The sequence below is a fragment of the Ctenopharyngodon idella genome, chromosome 13, assembly GCF_019924925.1.
Source record: "Ctenopharyngodon idella isolate HZGC_01 chromosome 13, HZGC01, whole genome shotgun sequence".
In the NCBI taxonomy this organism is placed as follows: Eukaryota; Metazoa; Chordata; class Actinopteri; order Cypriniformes; family Xenocyprididae; genus Ctenopharyngodon; species Ctenopharyngodon idella.
The window spans coordinates 12,636,076-12,653,129 of NC_067232.1; the positions used below are offsets into that span (position 1 = coordinate 12,636,076).

At 37.2% G+C, this 17,054-nt stretch overlaps 2 protein-coding genes across 3 annotated transcripts in view; both read right to left on the reverse strand.

The window, feature by feature from the left end:
• The window catches only part of zcchc24 (zinc finger, CCHC domain containing 24), a 43,886-nt gene extending 36,002 nt beyond the window's left edge, over window positions 1-7,884 (reverse strand). Inside the window, exons 1-2 of the mRNA XM_051917646.1 lie at window positions 7,371-7,884; window positions 4,320-4,520 (exon numbers count right to left, since the gene is read on the reverse strand). Coding sequence (XP_051773606.1) covers window positions 4,320-4,520; window positions 7,371-7,607 — 438 coding nt within the window. The 5' untranslated portion in view covers window positions 7,608-7,884. The remainder of the gene's footprint in view (window positions 1-4,319; window positions 4,521-7,370) is intronic.
• Window positions 7,885-8,944: 1,060 nt separating this feature from the next.
• LOC127525229 (uncharacterized) lies at window positions 8,945-16,238 on the reverse strand. 2 transcript variants are annotated; one of them, XM_051917636.1, is made up of 4 exons: window positions 16,078-16,228; window positions 15,328-15,820; window positions 12,130-13,083; window positions 8,945-9,905 (listed from the first exon to the last, which is right to left on the reverse strand). In XM_051917636.1, the coding sequence occupies exons 2-4, from the start codon at window positions 15,713-15,715 to the stop codon at window positions 9,118-9,120; spliced, it is 2,130 nt and encodes a 709-aa protein (XP_051773596.1). In that variant the 5' UTR covers window positions 15,716-15,820; window positions 16,078-16,228; the 3' UTR covers window positions 8,945-9,117. The 2 variants fall into 2 exon arrangements, with proteins under 2 accessions (XP_051773596.1, XP_051773597.1); XM_051917637.1 differs by lacking the exon at window positions 15,328-15,820 and having other exon boundaries at window positions 16,078-16,238.
• Window positions 16,239-17,054: the final 816 nt, after the last annotated feature.

The following is a 17,054-nucleotide window of genomic DNA, read 5'->3' on the forward strand; positions in this document are numbered from 1 at the left end:
CTGCACCCTGTACCATGTTTCGGTGACTTCCTAACAAGACTCACATTGATCGGTTGAGGGTGGGAGTCAGAATACTTACTGTGAATGACATCCACTGTCACTATGGGACTGTGACACAAAAAAGGGCATTGGCAATAGAGATGCATTGCAGAGGACATGACTCACGAGCTGAGCTTACATGCAGGGACTCTTACAGTTTTGCAAGCCGCATTCCAGCGCACACATTTTCCATGAGGAAATCCCACTGCACCTCTGTATGCAGGGTAGATTGACCCTCATCGACTGAAACAATCAGATATTCAACTGGCATAATATAAACAAGAATTGGGCCACAGCTTTTTGAGGTCTCTGTAATTCCGGGTAATGAATGACAGAGCAAAACCGTTCCCGTTCAGTCGAACTTGTTTACATAACTCTCACTAGCTGCCCCGGGGCAGAGCAGAGTTGGTCAAACAGCTGCCTGCTCAATGGTGTTCTTTTCTAACTAGCGCTCCCTGTGGAGCTCCGCTAGGGCCAGAACCACTTCCCCTAGGTGACACATGTGAGTCTGAACCGCACACACCAGAAGACATAACCAACACGCTTCCTTCCCCCACGCTCTGCTCCAACCGAGCCATGACATTCCCCAATTCCTATCTGGCCCAGACACCCCCGCCACGGCCAGCTCCGGGACGGCTGTGTTTTGATACTCTGCCCCTGCTCTGACTGGAGAGATTGGCCCACTGTATCTCATCTGCTGGGAAACGAATGGAGACCTAGACGGTGCGCTGGGAGAACGCATGAGAATGTGATTCTCAGCGCTGGCTTTAGATCACAGGTCCCGCTGTGCCCTGTGAAGTCAAATCCTCAGTGTTTGTGTTGGCAGGGACTATGTAGTTCTCTGGACAGGACAAACCCTTAGTGGGGACCAGCTTACCCTGGAATTCATTTCCTCTGAGACAAGATCAGACTCACCATGTTCATAATTTTCCAACTGTCCTTTCTGGCGTGAATCGAGGGCGAATCATTGCATCTGGACGGGTAAATATATGGACGCGCCATATGACAAATGGAAAGTAATTCAAAGAAAGTGAGACCCCAGGGGGAGGTAAATTGCATTAGTGTTGAATTGAGTAGGTGTGGACACTATCGTGGGACTAGACTTTTCTTGTGTTTCCACTGACATTCACACAAGCAACTGAAATTTAAAACACGACAGTTCTGACAGTGATTTAAAGGCCGGTCTCAGGCTAGTATTATAGCCTGTGGTGTTTGTCCTAATAAAACTTAACATTTGTTCTTTTAGTATTTGTTTTCCTAAGCTGTTTAGCATGAGAGGGGGATACCAACTGAGTTAAACACTTAACCATTGTGTAAATGCTTTAGACCAGGAATTTTTTGACTTTCAACGCAGAATTGTAGAAAATGTAAGAGGAATGTATTTATTATTATGCATTTTAGGGCTGTCAAAGTTAACTGCAAATCTGCTCTGGAACAATGTTTATTTTGAACCACGCTATAAAAATACAATTGAATTGAATTAAAAAAATATATTTTTTAGGTTTATACATCTAGCATTACTCTAATAGTGGATAGAAAAAATATACACATTATAAAATGTCAACATTGTCCAGATAATATTTTAATAATTTGCTTTGGCTTCAGTTACAGTAACAATTTAAAGCCAATTATTTAATTTAAAAGTCTTTTATACACGAAAACATTTTAATTTCATGTATAAAGTGCATTATATACGTGGACAGTTTTTACAGGGGTGTAACGGTAAACAAAACTGACGGTTCAGTATGTACCTCGGTTTTGAAGTCACGGTTCGGTAAGGGTTCGGTACAGCAGGGGCAAAAAAACTAAACATAAAATTTATTTATTTTTTATTTTTTTAATAAACTATTGAACAAATTGTCTCTGTCTTTAAATAAATTACATTTTATCTAAAAGTTTCTTAAGGATAAAAACAATTATGTCTGCTAATGCTGTTGGGAGCCCTTACTTGAACATTACTATAATATTAAAGGTTAAACAACAGAGCCCAAACTATTAGCCTAAATTCAATTGCTATTTATTTTTAGATATAATAATCAACACTCAAATAACAAATTGTATGCAAACATGTAAGCTGCACATAAGACAGTGTCTGCATTAACTTCTAAATCTAATTATAAAGTTATAATGTTTTTACTCCAATTTGTTGTTGAAATATAATCATTTACACAGTGGCTGTCATTTTCATGACAGATTTATATAAACATAATACATCACTAACAGGTTAAGTAAAATATAATGAATATATTAATATAATGCATATATTTAGCAAAAGAGTTCATCTCTCTTGGTAACTTAAGTTGTGGACACGGAATGGCTTTTCTGAGGTAAATGCTACGTGACATTGTTTACAAGCTGTTTTATTGATGATGTCTTTTCGCCGTTGAAACACTGATTGAGCGATTACACGAGATATTATAAGTTTCAGTAAGTTGTACTGTATCTTTCAACATACCTTTGGATGTTCATTCATGTTTATTCTGTAACTAGTATTTACGAGGAAGAGATGATCGCGTTCACTCGCGCTTCGCGCTGCCGCATGAACGCCGCTTGTGGCGCCTATACAGAGATATGTCACGCCACATTAAAGAGTGTCAAAACGGTATTTTCTGTTTGAGTTTCATGATAAAATGGATCGAATTTAAAAGATGACACTTTGTTTCTTATGGAAAGTAACAAAATGCAGAGCTTATTTTAAACTGAAGTGTTCCCAAACAGGAGACCTTAATGTTGCAATGTAATGCAATTGGTACACATGTGCACCATACCGGAAGTCCTGTACCGAAACGGTTCGGTACCGTTACACCCCTATATTTTAGGGAGAGGAATCATCATATATCGGGGTCTTTAGCATCAGAAGTTTGAAATCCCATTCTTTAGAGAATAGCTCAATATCTAACTTATTGGCAATAACAATAATATCACAGTCAACAAAACATGACTGCTATGTTTTCGTAAATGAATCCACGATTACATCATCACACTGATACAACTACGGTTAAATCTGTTAAACCTAATGGCACATGAGCAATATTTTCCATCACCAGTCATGGACAGCAAACACCCTTATAAAAACAAACATCAGTGTATTTCAGTGCACAATTTTGACAAAGTCAAAGGAAAAGTCTGTAAATTACCTGAGCCGCGCTCAAAGAGGTGGAGATATTTTATCATGATAGGACTTTTAACAGTCTGCAGGGAACCCTCATCATCTTTCATAAAGGGAGGTTTGCCACTTTAATCCCACATCTGGTCTGCATTACCATTCCATGCAGCTCTGACTTGAGTCTGGGCCTGAACAAGAACCTCACCCTGTCTCAGTGTCCAAAGACTATAAAACACTAACGGCTTGAAATTAAAGATGACACTGTCTCCTTTACAAACACTTGTATTTTATCTTTGTTTCTGGAACGTTTGCAAGTTTAACACAATTTTCTATTCATGAAATCAGTGTTGGAATGAAGAAAAGGAAAGATAAGACAAGGAAAAAACTCTCTGATATGCCTTCAAACGGTGCTCCACATTTCAAAATACTCATTTGTGTTTAAAAAGTGAAACCGATAAAAGTTTTTTAAAGGAGCATGGATATATTTTTTCCTTGTCCTGAGGGTAAACATGGCTGTGAGAATGCTGTTGCAATAGTCGAAACAGGACAATTAAAGGTCAGGGAGTGGTTTCTCATGATTTCCCATGGATTTCCTAGTAAAACTGTGGATTTAAGCACATTTAAATCATAAACTTGTCACCTGTTTATCTCGAGGGGAAAACATTCTCACTCCGGCATCTCCTGAAAACGTTTGCCGTATTTCTTGTCTCACTGAGTCCATTCATACCACATTAACTTGAACATTTGTTTAAATGTGTTGCCTTGTAAACATATTCTCATGCATCTATACATAACCACATGCTTTATGAAGCTTTTAGTTACATTTCCAAAAACAACAATGGCTAATATCACCTGTAAAACACAAGGGGCTAAGAAAATGATCTGAAAATGACTGCACACATCATTTCTTGCTGAACACATTTTATGCGCGATATCCCTGATGATAATGTTTTTGTTATTATCGACTGATGTCACTGTTGGACGTGAGAGAAAGTTGATTTTCAGATCAGATGATTTTCACGTTTGAAAAAACATTGCTCAGTGGCCTTGTTTTACCTCTCAACGCTCAGCACAGTAGCTCTCTGAATTAACTTGATACACATGACTAAACAGACAGAGAGATGCCTGTTTGACAAGTAGGCCAATGAGGCAACATGTCTCTCTGGCTGCTTACCTGAGGGCAGTCTTTGATATAGTGTCCCTTGTTGAAGCAGAGATGGCACAGGTAGTTTGGTGGAGGTCTCTTGCTGGGCTTGCGTGGCTCAGAGGACAGGGAGAGGTCGGAGAAGTGGTCCGTTAGAGAGTTCAGCCCATCCACTATGTTGTTAAGAGAGCCGTACGGGGACACGCTTTTGTATAAACCATTATTCAGGGCCTGCAGAACATAACAGGGCAGTAAATTCCAATGTGAACACAAAAGAAAAAAATCAAAGAAACTATATACTTCACAGTACTTACACTGCTCTCAATTAAATCCACCACATAGGCTAATGTTCTAAGCAAAAATTAAAATATGATTGTATAATCAAAAACAGTGAATGTGGAACTCCATTAGGCATATCAACTAATCAATAAGATTCCTAATTCAGAATCAGTTCCTAAATTGAGGCGGCACAATCCACTAAAGTCAGTGATAAGCACATCAGTCTAAGATTTGCAAATCAGATTGCTATATAACCACAGAGAGTACAGTAGATAGTCAAACACACACTACAGAAACAAATGTTTGGATGGGAAGATGTTGCTTGAGTGATGTCTTCCTCTGGTTATGGTTTGGAAGTTTATGTTATTGTTGAAGTCTCATGTTAGACAGTCCTGAAACTTTGCTTGGCAAGTCCAGATAACTGTCATCTAGTTCTCAGCAAGCCAGGACAATAAACAGTTTCTGCACGTATCACTCAGTTGAGTCTCTTTTCATCAGGTAGAGCAACTTTCTTTTATATCTGTACATGTGGCAATCATTTTCCATCATGGCCAGTCAAATCCATCGCATATTCATTTTTTGTGAGAAATCCATGAGAAACGTGCATGCAATTCCTCCTAACTTTTAGACTTGATTTTGAGCGTGTCTGACAAAAGATTAGGAGTTACATACAATTAGAAATCTTTAGATGTGTTTATGTTCAAAATAAATTGGCCTGTAAAAAGCTGTCATGACAAATACGCATCCAGCTATTATTTTGTCTGAGTTATGACCAACAGACAGTAAACATCAACAAGGAATTCTGAAAAGGCAAGTGAAATGTATGGAGTTCTCTGTAAACAAACTAAACTGCACCGCCATTTTTTTTAAATGTCAACAACCAAATTTAAACGTCATGGAAATATATTAAATTACGATGATCAGCAGTTATGTCTGAATGCATTCATGGAATTATTATTGACTTTTAAACCATAATGCACCCACAATACTGATTGTAGCTGTCAGAAGGGAATTTGGCTATGTCTCTCCTGGGGGATATATGGCCCTCGCACACATTTACACCAGTGGAGGACATCTTTCCTCACCCCTTCTCTCAGCTGGAGAGAGAGTCAGGGGGTCACTCCTAGCCTGTACTACTGCCATTCACTTACACTCACACACACAGGTTTGTTTTGCTATCTTTATGAGGACATTCCATAGGTGTATTGGTTTTTATACTGTACAAACTATACATTCTGTCCCCCTACACTACCCCTACTCCTAAACCTACCCATCACAGAAAACATTCAGCATTTTTACATTTTTAATAAAACATTGTTTAGTATGTTTTTAAAGCTATTTTAAATATGAGGACTCATGAAATGTCCTCATATTTCATGTTTACATCGTAATACCAATGTCATTATACAAATTTGTGTCCTCGTAAATCACAAAAACGCGTGCGCGCACACACACACACACAATACTAGTTTGACACTTCCTCAGGAAAGTTATGCAAACAAAAATAATGCAAAAATCTAGATTTTCTAGATCAAACCTTCTTCCTTTGTTTAAAATATTTCAATAGACAGATTGATTTTTGGCCTCACAGAGAAAAAAGAACTCTGATAAAACTGAAATTAGTGTAATAAGGGGGTTTTGAAAGCATTCTTAACCCTCCACAAGTGAAAAAAAAGAGAAAGGGAGAGAAAAAGAAAGAGGGGGAAGGGAGAGAAAGAGAGAACTTGTCATAATGTTTTTATTAACTCTGATTACGAATGAAAGTTTTGCCCTTCCTCAAACTTTCCACTAAACATCAACACTTTACCTCGGTCTCAGCCACAACACTGTCATTACATCATTAAAAAGAAAATGCGTTTATATATTCAAGCTTCTGGAAGTAATTCTCTCATTTAGAAAAATAACCTGAAGAGTACAAAAAGAATCAACAGACTTTTATTTCGATGAGCGCTCTTCTACCATACAGAATGTCATAATTATTACATTTAATTTAATATAATTTAATTTCGAATCTTGAAATAACTTTTTAATTATAATTGTAAACACTTTTTCTTCTCATAATCTGGCACTATCTTCTTTTTGATAATACAATCAAATCTAGTCATTCAGAGAGGATCACTGATTATATTTACAACTTCCTTTGGGTGATAAAAATAATACAGATTGAGTGTCATGTCTTCAGCAACTATAGCAACATCACAAACGAGCCACATCTTTCAGTATCCCGAGCTCAATTATGGCAGCCCACATTTTAGGCCTATGGAGATCAGTAAGCAATCATCACACCGAGACTTCTGATTTATTTGGAGTCTACTTGTTCAAATTAAGCATCAAATTAAATGCAAATAGGCCTAGTCTTATGATCAAACTAAGATACTTTCATGGATGGCTGCCTCATTTGGCTGTCCACGTGCTGTTACAAAACAATAAACTAAGTGTGCAAAGCTGCACACTGGCACGGTTTTAGTCTGCTTTCAAATATTCAAGGAATACGCTTTTCGCATAGTACTGCAAAATAAATAATTACATTTATTATTCCACGAGAAAAAAATACCCTACAAAATAACTGTATGTAATATTACAAGTTTCCCATGACAAAAAAAAAAAAAAAAAAAAGAGAGATTAAGACTAAAAGATTATGTAATAACCAAAAGCATCGGTGTACTGTCCAAATGTAACCAATTAGTCGCGCGCTATATAGGCTAGACATACATAATAAATCTTATTCCAGTCGACAGGGGCCGTTATCTCCATTAACTTATTTCCAAAATAAATTACACAGGAAGACATAAAACGAGTTACCTCATTTCTCTGCAGCTGAAAGAAGTTGTTGAGATAGTTGGAGTTGAGAGAGGAGCTCAGGTCATTGGCAGGAGTTTTGCTGTAGTTCAGGTCCGGATGGGAAGAGTTGGGCTCGGGTCGGAAGGCATCGAAGGCACTCGTCTGATGCGTGTCTTGTAAAGAAAGGTAAACCCAGTTTAGAAGCTGTGCAGGCTGGTACACTGAGGTACTGGTGTCTATAGCAGACAACAAGCTCATGTTGTTACTGTAACTTTTACTCTTCCACTGTTGCTTTTGGAAAAGGCAAACTTGTTCAGAGTCTACTGTGAATGCGGCGTCCGGTTTTCCACACCCCAAAAAATCAGCGCTTCTCTCACTTCTTCCAGCTCAGACCCTATTCCTTCGCTGGGATCCGTGTCCCAGGTTTATATTTACACAGAAGTCATTGCTCTGACATGTCAGAATAAAAAGTTTTAGTCCGCTGTCCACGGCCCGTTATCTCGCTTTATTTGCACTGTAACAGCAAGGAACTCATTGAATATTCATATCGCGTCTGCGCGCGTCATTGTCTTAAACAGCCAATCAGCCCCAGTTGTTTAACATATGCGCTTGTATATAGGGACAACCCGTTGATTATTGGCTACTAGCTAATTTGAACAGAATATTCATATTTATCACGAAACGTACTTAAAAACGCAACTTCTTACAAAGGTTTTATATAGCTTAAAATAGTTTTAAACGAGAACATTTGTAAATATATGCAATTCCTGTAGCTTTGTAAAAAGCAGCATTTCATAAGCATTTAAATAGGGCCGGTTAATGAAGTGTTTTACTCCCATTCTTAATATTAGGGGAAAGAAAACCACTAAAACGCTTTAGAAAATCCCCCTCCACAAAATAATTTATTTGACACCAGTTCATATGGAACAGGTTAGTGGTATATGTGAAACTAAACACCTTAAGGATGCCAATAGGCTGATGTAAGCAAATGGTTTTGTTTATTTAACAACAGGGGTGAGATTCTTAAGTGATGATGACCCATAAACAACCCAGGGAAATGTGCTTTAAAAACACCTGAAAAAAAGATAAATCAAATATTAGTTTTACAATGAACATTTGTTTTGAATTGAATCAACCATATTGAAGCAGGGAAGTATAATAATAATAAAGAAATCAAGAACATAAAGGTTGAATTTTGCTGGATCAGAGGGGTTTTAAAATAACCTAAAAGGTTATCACACAATAAACTGATTAGCTATTTCAACTTTTCATTAACTCTCCTGAGGTATCTTGGCCTACAATTACAAACTGATTTGTGCTCCACCTTGTGGCATTGTTAATATACTCGACTTGTCCTTTTGCAGACACTTTAGAACACCTCATTCACCAAACTGATCTGAAAAATGAACAGGTAACATTAGCCCCCAGAATGCATCTGGCTTCGATTAGATAGCATGCATAGCCTTCATCAAACGGTATAGATGTTTGGTAAATAATTTAATTTTGATCATACAAAATGTTCAATCGAGTTTAATCCATAAAACTGATAAAATATCAATGAATTCAACATTATATATAAAAAGACGAATGTCAAATTTACTTTGTACAATTAAAGATAATTTATTAAAGATTAATTAAAGTCAAATAATTAAATAACCCATTTTTACAGCACACATTGAAACAATATTACTTCTATTTACAATCTTTTAGAAATGTAACTTGTCAGAAGCACAGTCATTATCAATACATAATAGACGTATTGAAACTGTTAACGCATGCACTGGTAGCAAATCACTACTATGTGGCTGTGTTCTCTGCAGACAGGTTTACTGCATTCACAACAGTAGGTGTTCACTTTTCTGTCTCTTGCAGCTCGACAGTAGTAACATCTCTTTCTTCTTTTGCTCTGACAGTTCTGTTCTTGGATTTCAGAAGTGACAGCTGACAGTGATGTTGGTACCCCACACCTCCCCATGGCCTCAAGGATGTTCTTGGATAATCTATGGCTTTCTTCTCTGCGCCTATGAATCTGAGGCACTACAAGCTCTTTCACTAGCTCTTTTAAGAACATCCGCTGAGTGTTATGACCACCTCCCATGAAGCTAGGGTGCTGAGCATTGAAAATGGAGTAGGAGTTTACAATGGCAATATTCAACATGTTATACCACAGCACCATGGGCCACCTCTTTGTACGGCGCTTGCAGGTGTAAATGTTGGCCGTTTGCTGAACATTGTTGACTCCTCCTTTGGTGCGGTTGTAGTACTGGAAAACCTCTGGCTTGTTTTTAGCACTTGTTTCATTCAGTGCTTTGCTGGTATGCAACGTGCTTAAAAGAATCTCTGCCTTTTTTCTTTTTGGTACATAGCTCACCATGGACACATTGCCACAAAAACCAAACTCAGAAGTATGTAGCGCTCGTAACTTGGATGGCTTCATAATCGGTGGCACGTGTGGATTCTTATGGTCAAGGGTTCCAACCATGGTCAAGTTTTTCTCAAAAAGTTTCTCTGCCAGAGGGACACTGGTGAAGTAGCTGTCCATTGTAATGTTGAGACCTATCATGAGAAACAAACACATAAAAAGGCAACATAGTTAGGTTATACAAAAACAATGATGGTCTGGCACAGTGTTTGAGGCTCAGGGCTGGTATCTAGAGGGCTGCTGGTTTGATCCCTACAAGATGTAAACTATGAACTATGTGCATTTGAGGAAGGCAGTTAATCCAAAATGCCTCAAAGGGCAAATACTGTATAGTGCTAGTGGCTTTGGATGAAACCGCCTGCTAAATGGCTACTTCTTGAACCACTGTTTCCGCTGCTGCTGAATCTTAAGCGCAGAAGAAACACATTTTACCCAAGTTGTGAATGTGAGTGCTTGCTACTGAGTTTTCATTCATGCAAACACAACACAGAACATGACCAGATTCACAAATAAATAACCCTTACACACACACACACACACACACACACACACACAAACACGCATTTATATATATATATATATATATATGGTGTCTAAATGGTGATTTAGATGTTTAGGCAGTTCAAAAGAACAGCATTTATTTAAAATAGAATTTTTTGTAACATTATAAATGTAATTTTTGTCACTTTTGATCAATTTAATGTATCCTTGCTGAATAAAGTTTATTGATTTAAAAAATCATTTACTGAGCCTTATACTGTATATGACTTATATGTATACAGGGCTTGACATTAACTTTTGCTCACCAGCCACTGTTGCTAGTGGTTTTCCATAGTTACTAGCCACAATTTTGACATCGATACCATGGGGAAAAACTGCCATATAGATATTTTTAATATTATCTCATAATTTGGCAGCAGGGGGCCGTTTCAATAAGGAGGTTCAACCAACTCTGAGTTAAAACTTGAACTCTGAGTTGACTTACCCTGAAATGGGAATCTCTGAGTTTTCTGTTTCAGAACATTTGAATTGAGTTAGTTCAATCGACTAGATAGGTTGACTCTGAGTTAAGCGCGTGCACCACGACTATGAAAAGCCATCATCAATGGAGCTCCGATATTACGATTCATTATGGCAACAGCACGTGACAAAAGGACGTCCGCATACTTCTGAGTCAATGCAAGTTTAATTCTTATCACTGTTACAATATCAAAGGTGAAAACTGGTAGAATGGTAAGTTATTGAACTAATATTCATTTTCATGGTATCCCACATGCAAAAAAAGAAGAAAAAAATAATAATTTAACAGGATGCAATAATAACAGAGTGTAAATGATTTTATCATTATTAAACACTGGTTAGGTAATTTACTTCCACTTTTAGAACATTTTCTTCATTTTTATTGAAAATAAATGCTTTTCTGATGTGATATGTGATGGGAAAAGGGAAAAGAGCGAGCTCGGCAGAAGGCGGATTCGAACCCAGTCAATCGCATCATAAGTTTATTGTCCACACCCAACACGCTACTGCCTACATCACTGCAGCCATAAGTACGTGCGTTAATTTTAATCTGGTCTGACATTGGTGGGTGGAGCTACTGTAAATTTGCACTTAGTAATAGACACTCAGAATAATCTTGTTTTTCGTTTGCATTAAGATTATTTTTATTACCACACTGGCAGATATTGATAATTTTACTTAAGTAAAATACACTTAATTTAGATCCCCCCAGGAAACAAGACTAACTATCTTATATCATTTTCTTATATGCAAAATCCATCTTGATATAAGAATTTTTAGATATTTGTACTTGAAATAGGACAAAAAATACTCAGTACGAAAAGCATTTTTGCATTGTGAATGAATGAATGAACTATTTAAACATCACTTGCACTTTAAAAAGGGGGAGGAGACCGAAGGAAACTCTGGGTTTACTGAAGAAAACCTGCTCCTGACCAGGTTAGGTTCACAGAGTAAGTTACTATGGTAACTGACTCTGAGTATAAGTTGCCTCTCTTTCAGAAATAGGCTTTACTTAACCTGCTTTCTCGAGTTTGACATACCTCCCATTCTGAAACGGAAAACCCAGAGTTTCCCTCATTTCAGGGTTAACATACTCAGAGTTTTCACTTAACCTCCTTTCTGAAACAGGCCCCAGGTATATTAGGCTGCTGTCACTTTAAGACCTGACGCACGGATCCATTATACTGTTACACACGTTTTCTTTCTCAACTGTTTATGTTCACTTAAAACATAACTGACTGTGTTTACGTGAATATATATATATATATATATATATAAATTCTAGGAAACACCACTACTTACAATTCACAAAAGGGTGTGGAGAAAAAAAAATACCTTTTTGCTGAAGTCCATCGGACAACCTTAGAACTGTGTTCTCTGCAAGGTTCTCTTCAGTCTCCTCTGCTGGCTGTCTGCCTGTGTAGATGACAGCATCAATGGCGTAGGGGACCTCGGCATCGCACATCCAAAAAATTTTTATGCCATACTTGGTTGGGAGGCTTGGCAAGTGTTGCAGAAACTTGCATCTTCCATGGAATGGCACGAGCTGCTCGCCCACAGTGACACAATCCCTGGGGATGAACCTTTTCCTACAGTTGATCAGGAACAGGTCCCACACATTTCGGAAGGCAGCAATGTGGTCTGATGCCTCTCTTAGCACTCTGGTTTTCTTGTCATCAAATTGCAGGCATCCATGAAGGTCTTGATATCTTCCAACAGACATGGTAGCTCGATAAATTGGGTTCTGTAACGGATCCATAAACAGTTCCCGTATTGGGACATCACTATTTCTCTCTAAACCGATGAGAAGGCTTAGACCAATAAAGGCATTTAGCTCTTCCTTAGTGACCTTTTGCCACATTTTGCCTTTTGCTGATGCTGCTCTCTGTCCACCCAAGTTGGTGCATTGCAGGATTTCATCAATGATGTTTTCACTTATGAAAAGCTCCCAAGCATCTTTAGGTGTCACCAGTAGTGATTCAAGTGCAGGCCCTTGACAGCTCTGCGAGAAGGTCCTAGTGTCACTTTGAGGAGGATATTTGCTCCAAAAAGAGTCTCCTTTGCTCCATCTACTCGAGCGATCTTCGCTCTCCTCATCACAGGATTCCTCAGATGAGAACTCAAAGTCTGTGAGGACAGTTTTCTGGCCCTCTGTCACATCTGGGACACTGCTGCATTCTGGCCCATCACTATCAGAGACCTCCGATTCTAAATCAGGGTTAGCAATGGATTCATATTCTTCTCTTAATGGAGCTGTAACCTCAGCCTTTCTGTGCACCATGGACAAAACTGTAAAAAATATAAACACAAGAAGCACAAACAGTTATACTGGCATCATTAAATTTACAAGCAAATTCAAAGTATGTATTAATGGTAATTACTGATGTAAATTAAGCTTTTAGCACAAACAGTACATGACTTACATGATTCCACCTTAAACACACACACAGAGAACTTTCTCTTTCCTCTTATGCAGTATAAACCTGATCCTATATGCTGTACATATTACTTCATACTAAAATTATGTTTTCAAAAGGTGCAATTTTTAATTTAAAAATACTTTTTTGTAGTCAATATTTAGATATGAACAGTTCTATTGAAACTGGCTGCATATTGGGCCTTTGCTTACTCAGCAAAACTTAAAAGTAAAATCAGGAAAGGTCAGAATGTGCAGCATTTGGCCTCCCTCTGGTGGAGAAGTGTTAAAATAATAGCTCACCCCAAAGATTCTTTCATTTACTCAACCTCAAGTCATTTCAAACCTGTATGACTTTCTTTCTTCTGCAGAACACAACATAAGACATTTTGAAGAATATTTAAACTGCTTTTATTTATACAATGAAACTCAGTAGGGTCCAAAATTTACTTTCATTGTATGGACAAAATGGCGTATTTTGTTTCACAGAAGAAGTCATGCAGGTTTTAAATAAAATGATGGTCAGTAAATGGAGAAAAAAAAAAAAAAAAAACACTACAAAATACACTACTGTTCAAAAGTTTGGGGTCGGTAATTTTTTTTTTTTCTTTTTAAAGAATATTCTATTCAGCAAGTACACATTAAATTGATCAAAAGTGACAGTGAAGACATTTATTATGTTATAAAAGATTTCGCATTTAAATGCTGTTCTTTTGAACTTTCTATTCATCAAAGAAACCAGAAAAAGTATCACTGGTTGACCATAAATATTAAGCAGAACAAGTGTTTTCAACTTTGATATTAATTAGAATGATTTCTGAAGGATCATGTGACCCTGAAGACTGGAGTAATGGCTGCTGAAAATTCAGCTTTGCCATCACAGGAATAAATGACATTTTAAAATAAATAGAAAACAGTTTATGTATTAATATGTCACAAAATTACAGCTTTTTACTAAATATTTTTACTGACCCCAAACTTTTGAGTGTACATACATATATACAAATACAGAACATGGGTCATCATAGCGAAATTACATTTATTTCCAAACCATTACCATTCTATCAATACTTCACTCAAACAAGGTTTGATACTTTAGATCATAGACAAGTAAGGAGTTAATTCTATACTAATTTGTGATATCTTCTCTATGCCACATTTGATTCTTAGCTGAAACATTTCTTGAAACACAAATTGTCAGAAATAGAATTGAGACTTGAGTCTGTAATCCCCTAATTTTTAATGCAAGCTTGCAACAGAAAGCTCACAGAATCCTGCTTTTAAAACATTAAAAATATGTAATCAGCAAGAGTATGTCAATGGACAACTTCATTAGCCGCATACATTCTTCAAGAGTGAAACAAACTCAATGATTCAATCCACCACCATTTAAAAAAAAAAAAAAAACACATATACAAAAAGCCTGCTCAAATCCAATAAATATTAAAGCACATTTGATGCTTTACATAGGGAAATAATCTTCCTTTAAGGAAGGGATAAAAATTTAGACCCTTTCATTGTTAACAAATATGCCGATACACATCAAGGACCTTAGTCAAGATGGTCTTTCATATGCAACCTGTAACTGTAGCCATATTTGTATGCTTTACCACACACAGAGCACTGGAAAGGTTTCTCCTTTGAGTGGGTCCGTTTATGTTTGTTAAGTATGTAAATGCGTTTAAAACCTTTCCCACACTCAGAGCATAAATAAGGTCTCTCTCCAGTGTGATCTCTCTGGTGCACCCTCAAGTCATAGATGTCAAAAAACTTCTTCTCACACTGGTCACATGGAAAAGGCCTGTCACCGGCATGTCTACGCAAGTGTATTTTCAAATAAGAAGGCTTGGCAAACTTCATTTCGCACTGATCGCAAGCGTACGGCTTCTGTCGCCTGTGAATTTTCACGTGATCCGTGAGAAGATCTGACCGCTGGAATATTTTCCCACAGGTTTCACAACTAAATCGGTCTTCTTTGTGCTGTTTATTGGAAGTTCTGCCTTTACCTGATTTCTCTGGATGTTGTGTGGTGTTTCCCTGCATTATTAAACATTTGATTCCTTCACTTGACACATCATAATTCATTTTAGTTGATATAATTTGTTCTGTCGTCTTACTCTGCTTTGTCGGACATCTTATTGTATGGCTTGATGCATTAGTTGCTTTTCTTTTATTTATTCTCTTTCGTTTGCTTGACGAACCAGTTCTTCTGTTTGGTTCATCTGGAGAAGTGCGCGAGTTTGTTGCGATTTCAAGGTCTTCTTCCATCTCAACTGGAGGCATTAGGCCATCTGGTAAGATTTGCAGACCAAGGTCCAAAATCTCCTCCTTAATATGCCCATTAAAACGAGGGAGTTCATTCACATCAAGCAATGAAGAATCATCTTGATCAGGTTCCACTTTAACTTGTATTTCTGACTGAATGAAGTCTGTTTGCAATTCATTTTCACTTTTTAAGCATCCATCCTGCGAAATCGCTTTTTCAGATGGCAAACCTTGCTCCATTTTAACAAAGTTTTAGACTTTTGATGCACAGATTTAAAGCTCTCATTCAGTTGTAGTAATTGTTCTTGAGACTGGACGTGATTCCTTCCAACGGCTGAACCAGAACTATAACAAAAAAGGTAGATATTAAGTGCTCTGTCCAACGATGTATTTGCTGTTTTTATATGAAGAATGACAATGCAATCTTAACAACACCATGCGTTTTCATACTTTTCTAAAAGAACCAGAAAATACGTCCGTGGTAAATAAACATTTGGTGACATCACTGCAAAAAACAGACCCTTTTTCTGTTTTGTTTTGCTTTGTTTAGGTAACAATTGAAAAGAAATGTTGCAGTACGATGCGTAAGACACTCCACTCACCAGTTATTGGCATTCAGGAAAGTTACTTTTATTGTTGTCTTGCTGAAAGATAAGGAACATTTCCATCGCTGAATCTTCTTCTTCTGTGGCTTTAATAGCGAGTTGAGAAGCAACTACATATGTGAATACCGCCACCTACAGCGCGGGACTGAGAACATTACATAAATTCTAGGTAAATAAGAAAGGATTCCTATATTCTGCGCCTAGCCAATTTTAAAATAATATTTCTGTTTTAATGGCTGCTGGTATGAAATTTAACTTTAACTAAAAAATACTGAGTACTGTGAATTCAGTACATCCCAAAATCTGTAGTTCACTCTTGATTTCAACCCTCCTCTGTTCACACACAAATGGCAAAATATAGTTCCACAGCCACTACTGATTTTTATTTGTTTCTACTTTGCCTTACAGTGGTTTGTATTTTCATGGTAATACTTTGTAATGTCCAAATATTTTAACTGAAGTAGGCCTACTATTTAGTTTCCTTCCTTTATCAAGGCCCATCTCAAGAATATTTTTGACTGTGATTGGAGACACACTTATATACTAAATATAATTGTTTAAATCAATTAATTACAGGGGTACCTCACAATCCGAAACAGCAGTCTCTAAAATGTGACAATGCTGTCTATGCTTAACTTCAGTACTGAACAATAATTTTCATCTGAGCAATGATAATCATGATTTCAGGGACAGCCATGGTCCAGGTTAGGTTTTAGGCAACTGTACTTTGTTAGATTTTTTTTTTAACCCATACCGGCTTAATGCATCAGTACATTACAGTAAATTACAAATGGCATGATGAAATCAGATGCTCAAACATTTCCTAAGAGATTACCGTTTTGAAAAAAATAAACCCTGAAATAATCCAGATATGATCTGAACAATTTGAATGATCTTAGTTTAGTAAAGAAAAGCTTATTTTGTTTTTAACTTCAAGTTTTTTAAAACAAAAAACAAACACATGCTTCATGAAG

Excerpts from the sequence above, each read along its gene's own strand:
- LOC127525229 (XM_051917636.1), bottom strand. The coding sequence starts at position 15,715 with ATGGAGCAAGGTTTGCCATCTGAAAAAGCGATTTCGCAGGATGGATGC. Across the intron at positions 13,084-15,327 it reads AAGATGTCCGACAAAGCAGA|TTTTGTCCATGGTGCACAGA; the intron begins GTAAGACGACAG and ends TATTTTTTACAG. Across the intron at positions 9,906-12,129 it reads CGATGGACTTCAGCAAAAAG|GTCTCAACATTACAATGGAC; the intron begins GTATTTTTTTTT and ends TTCTCATGATAG.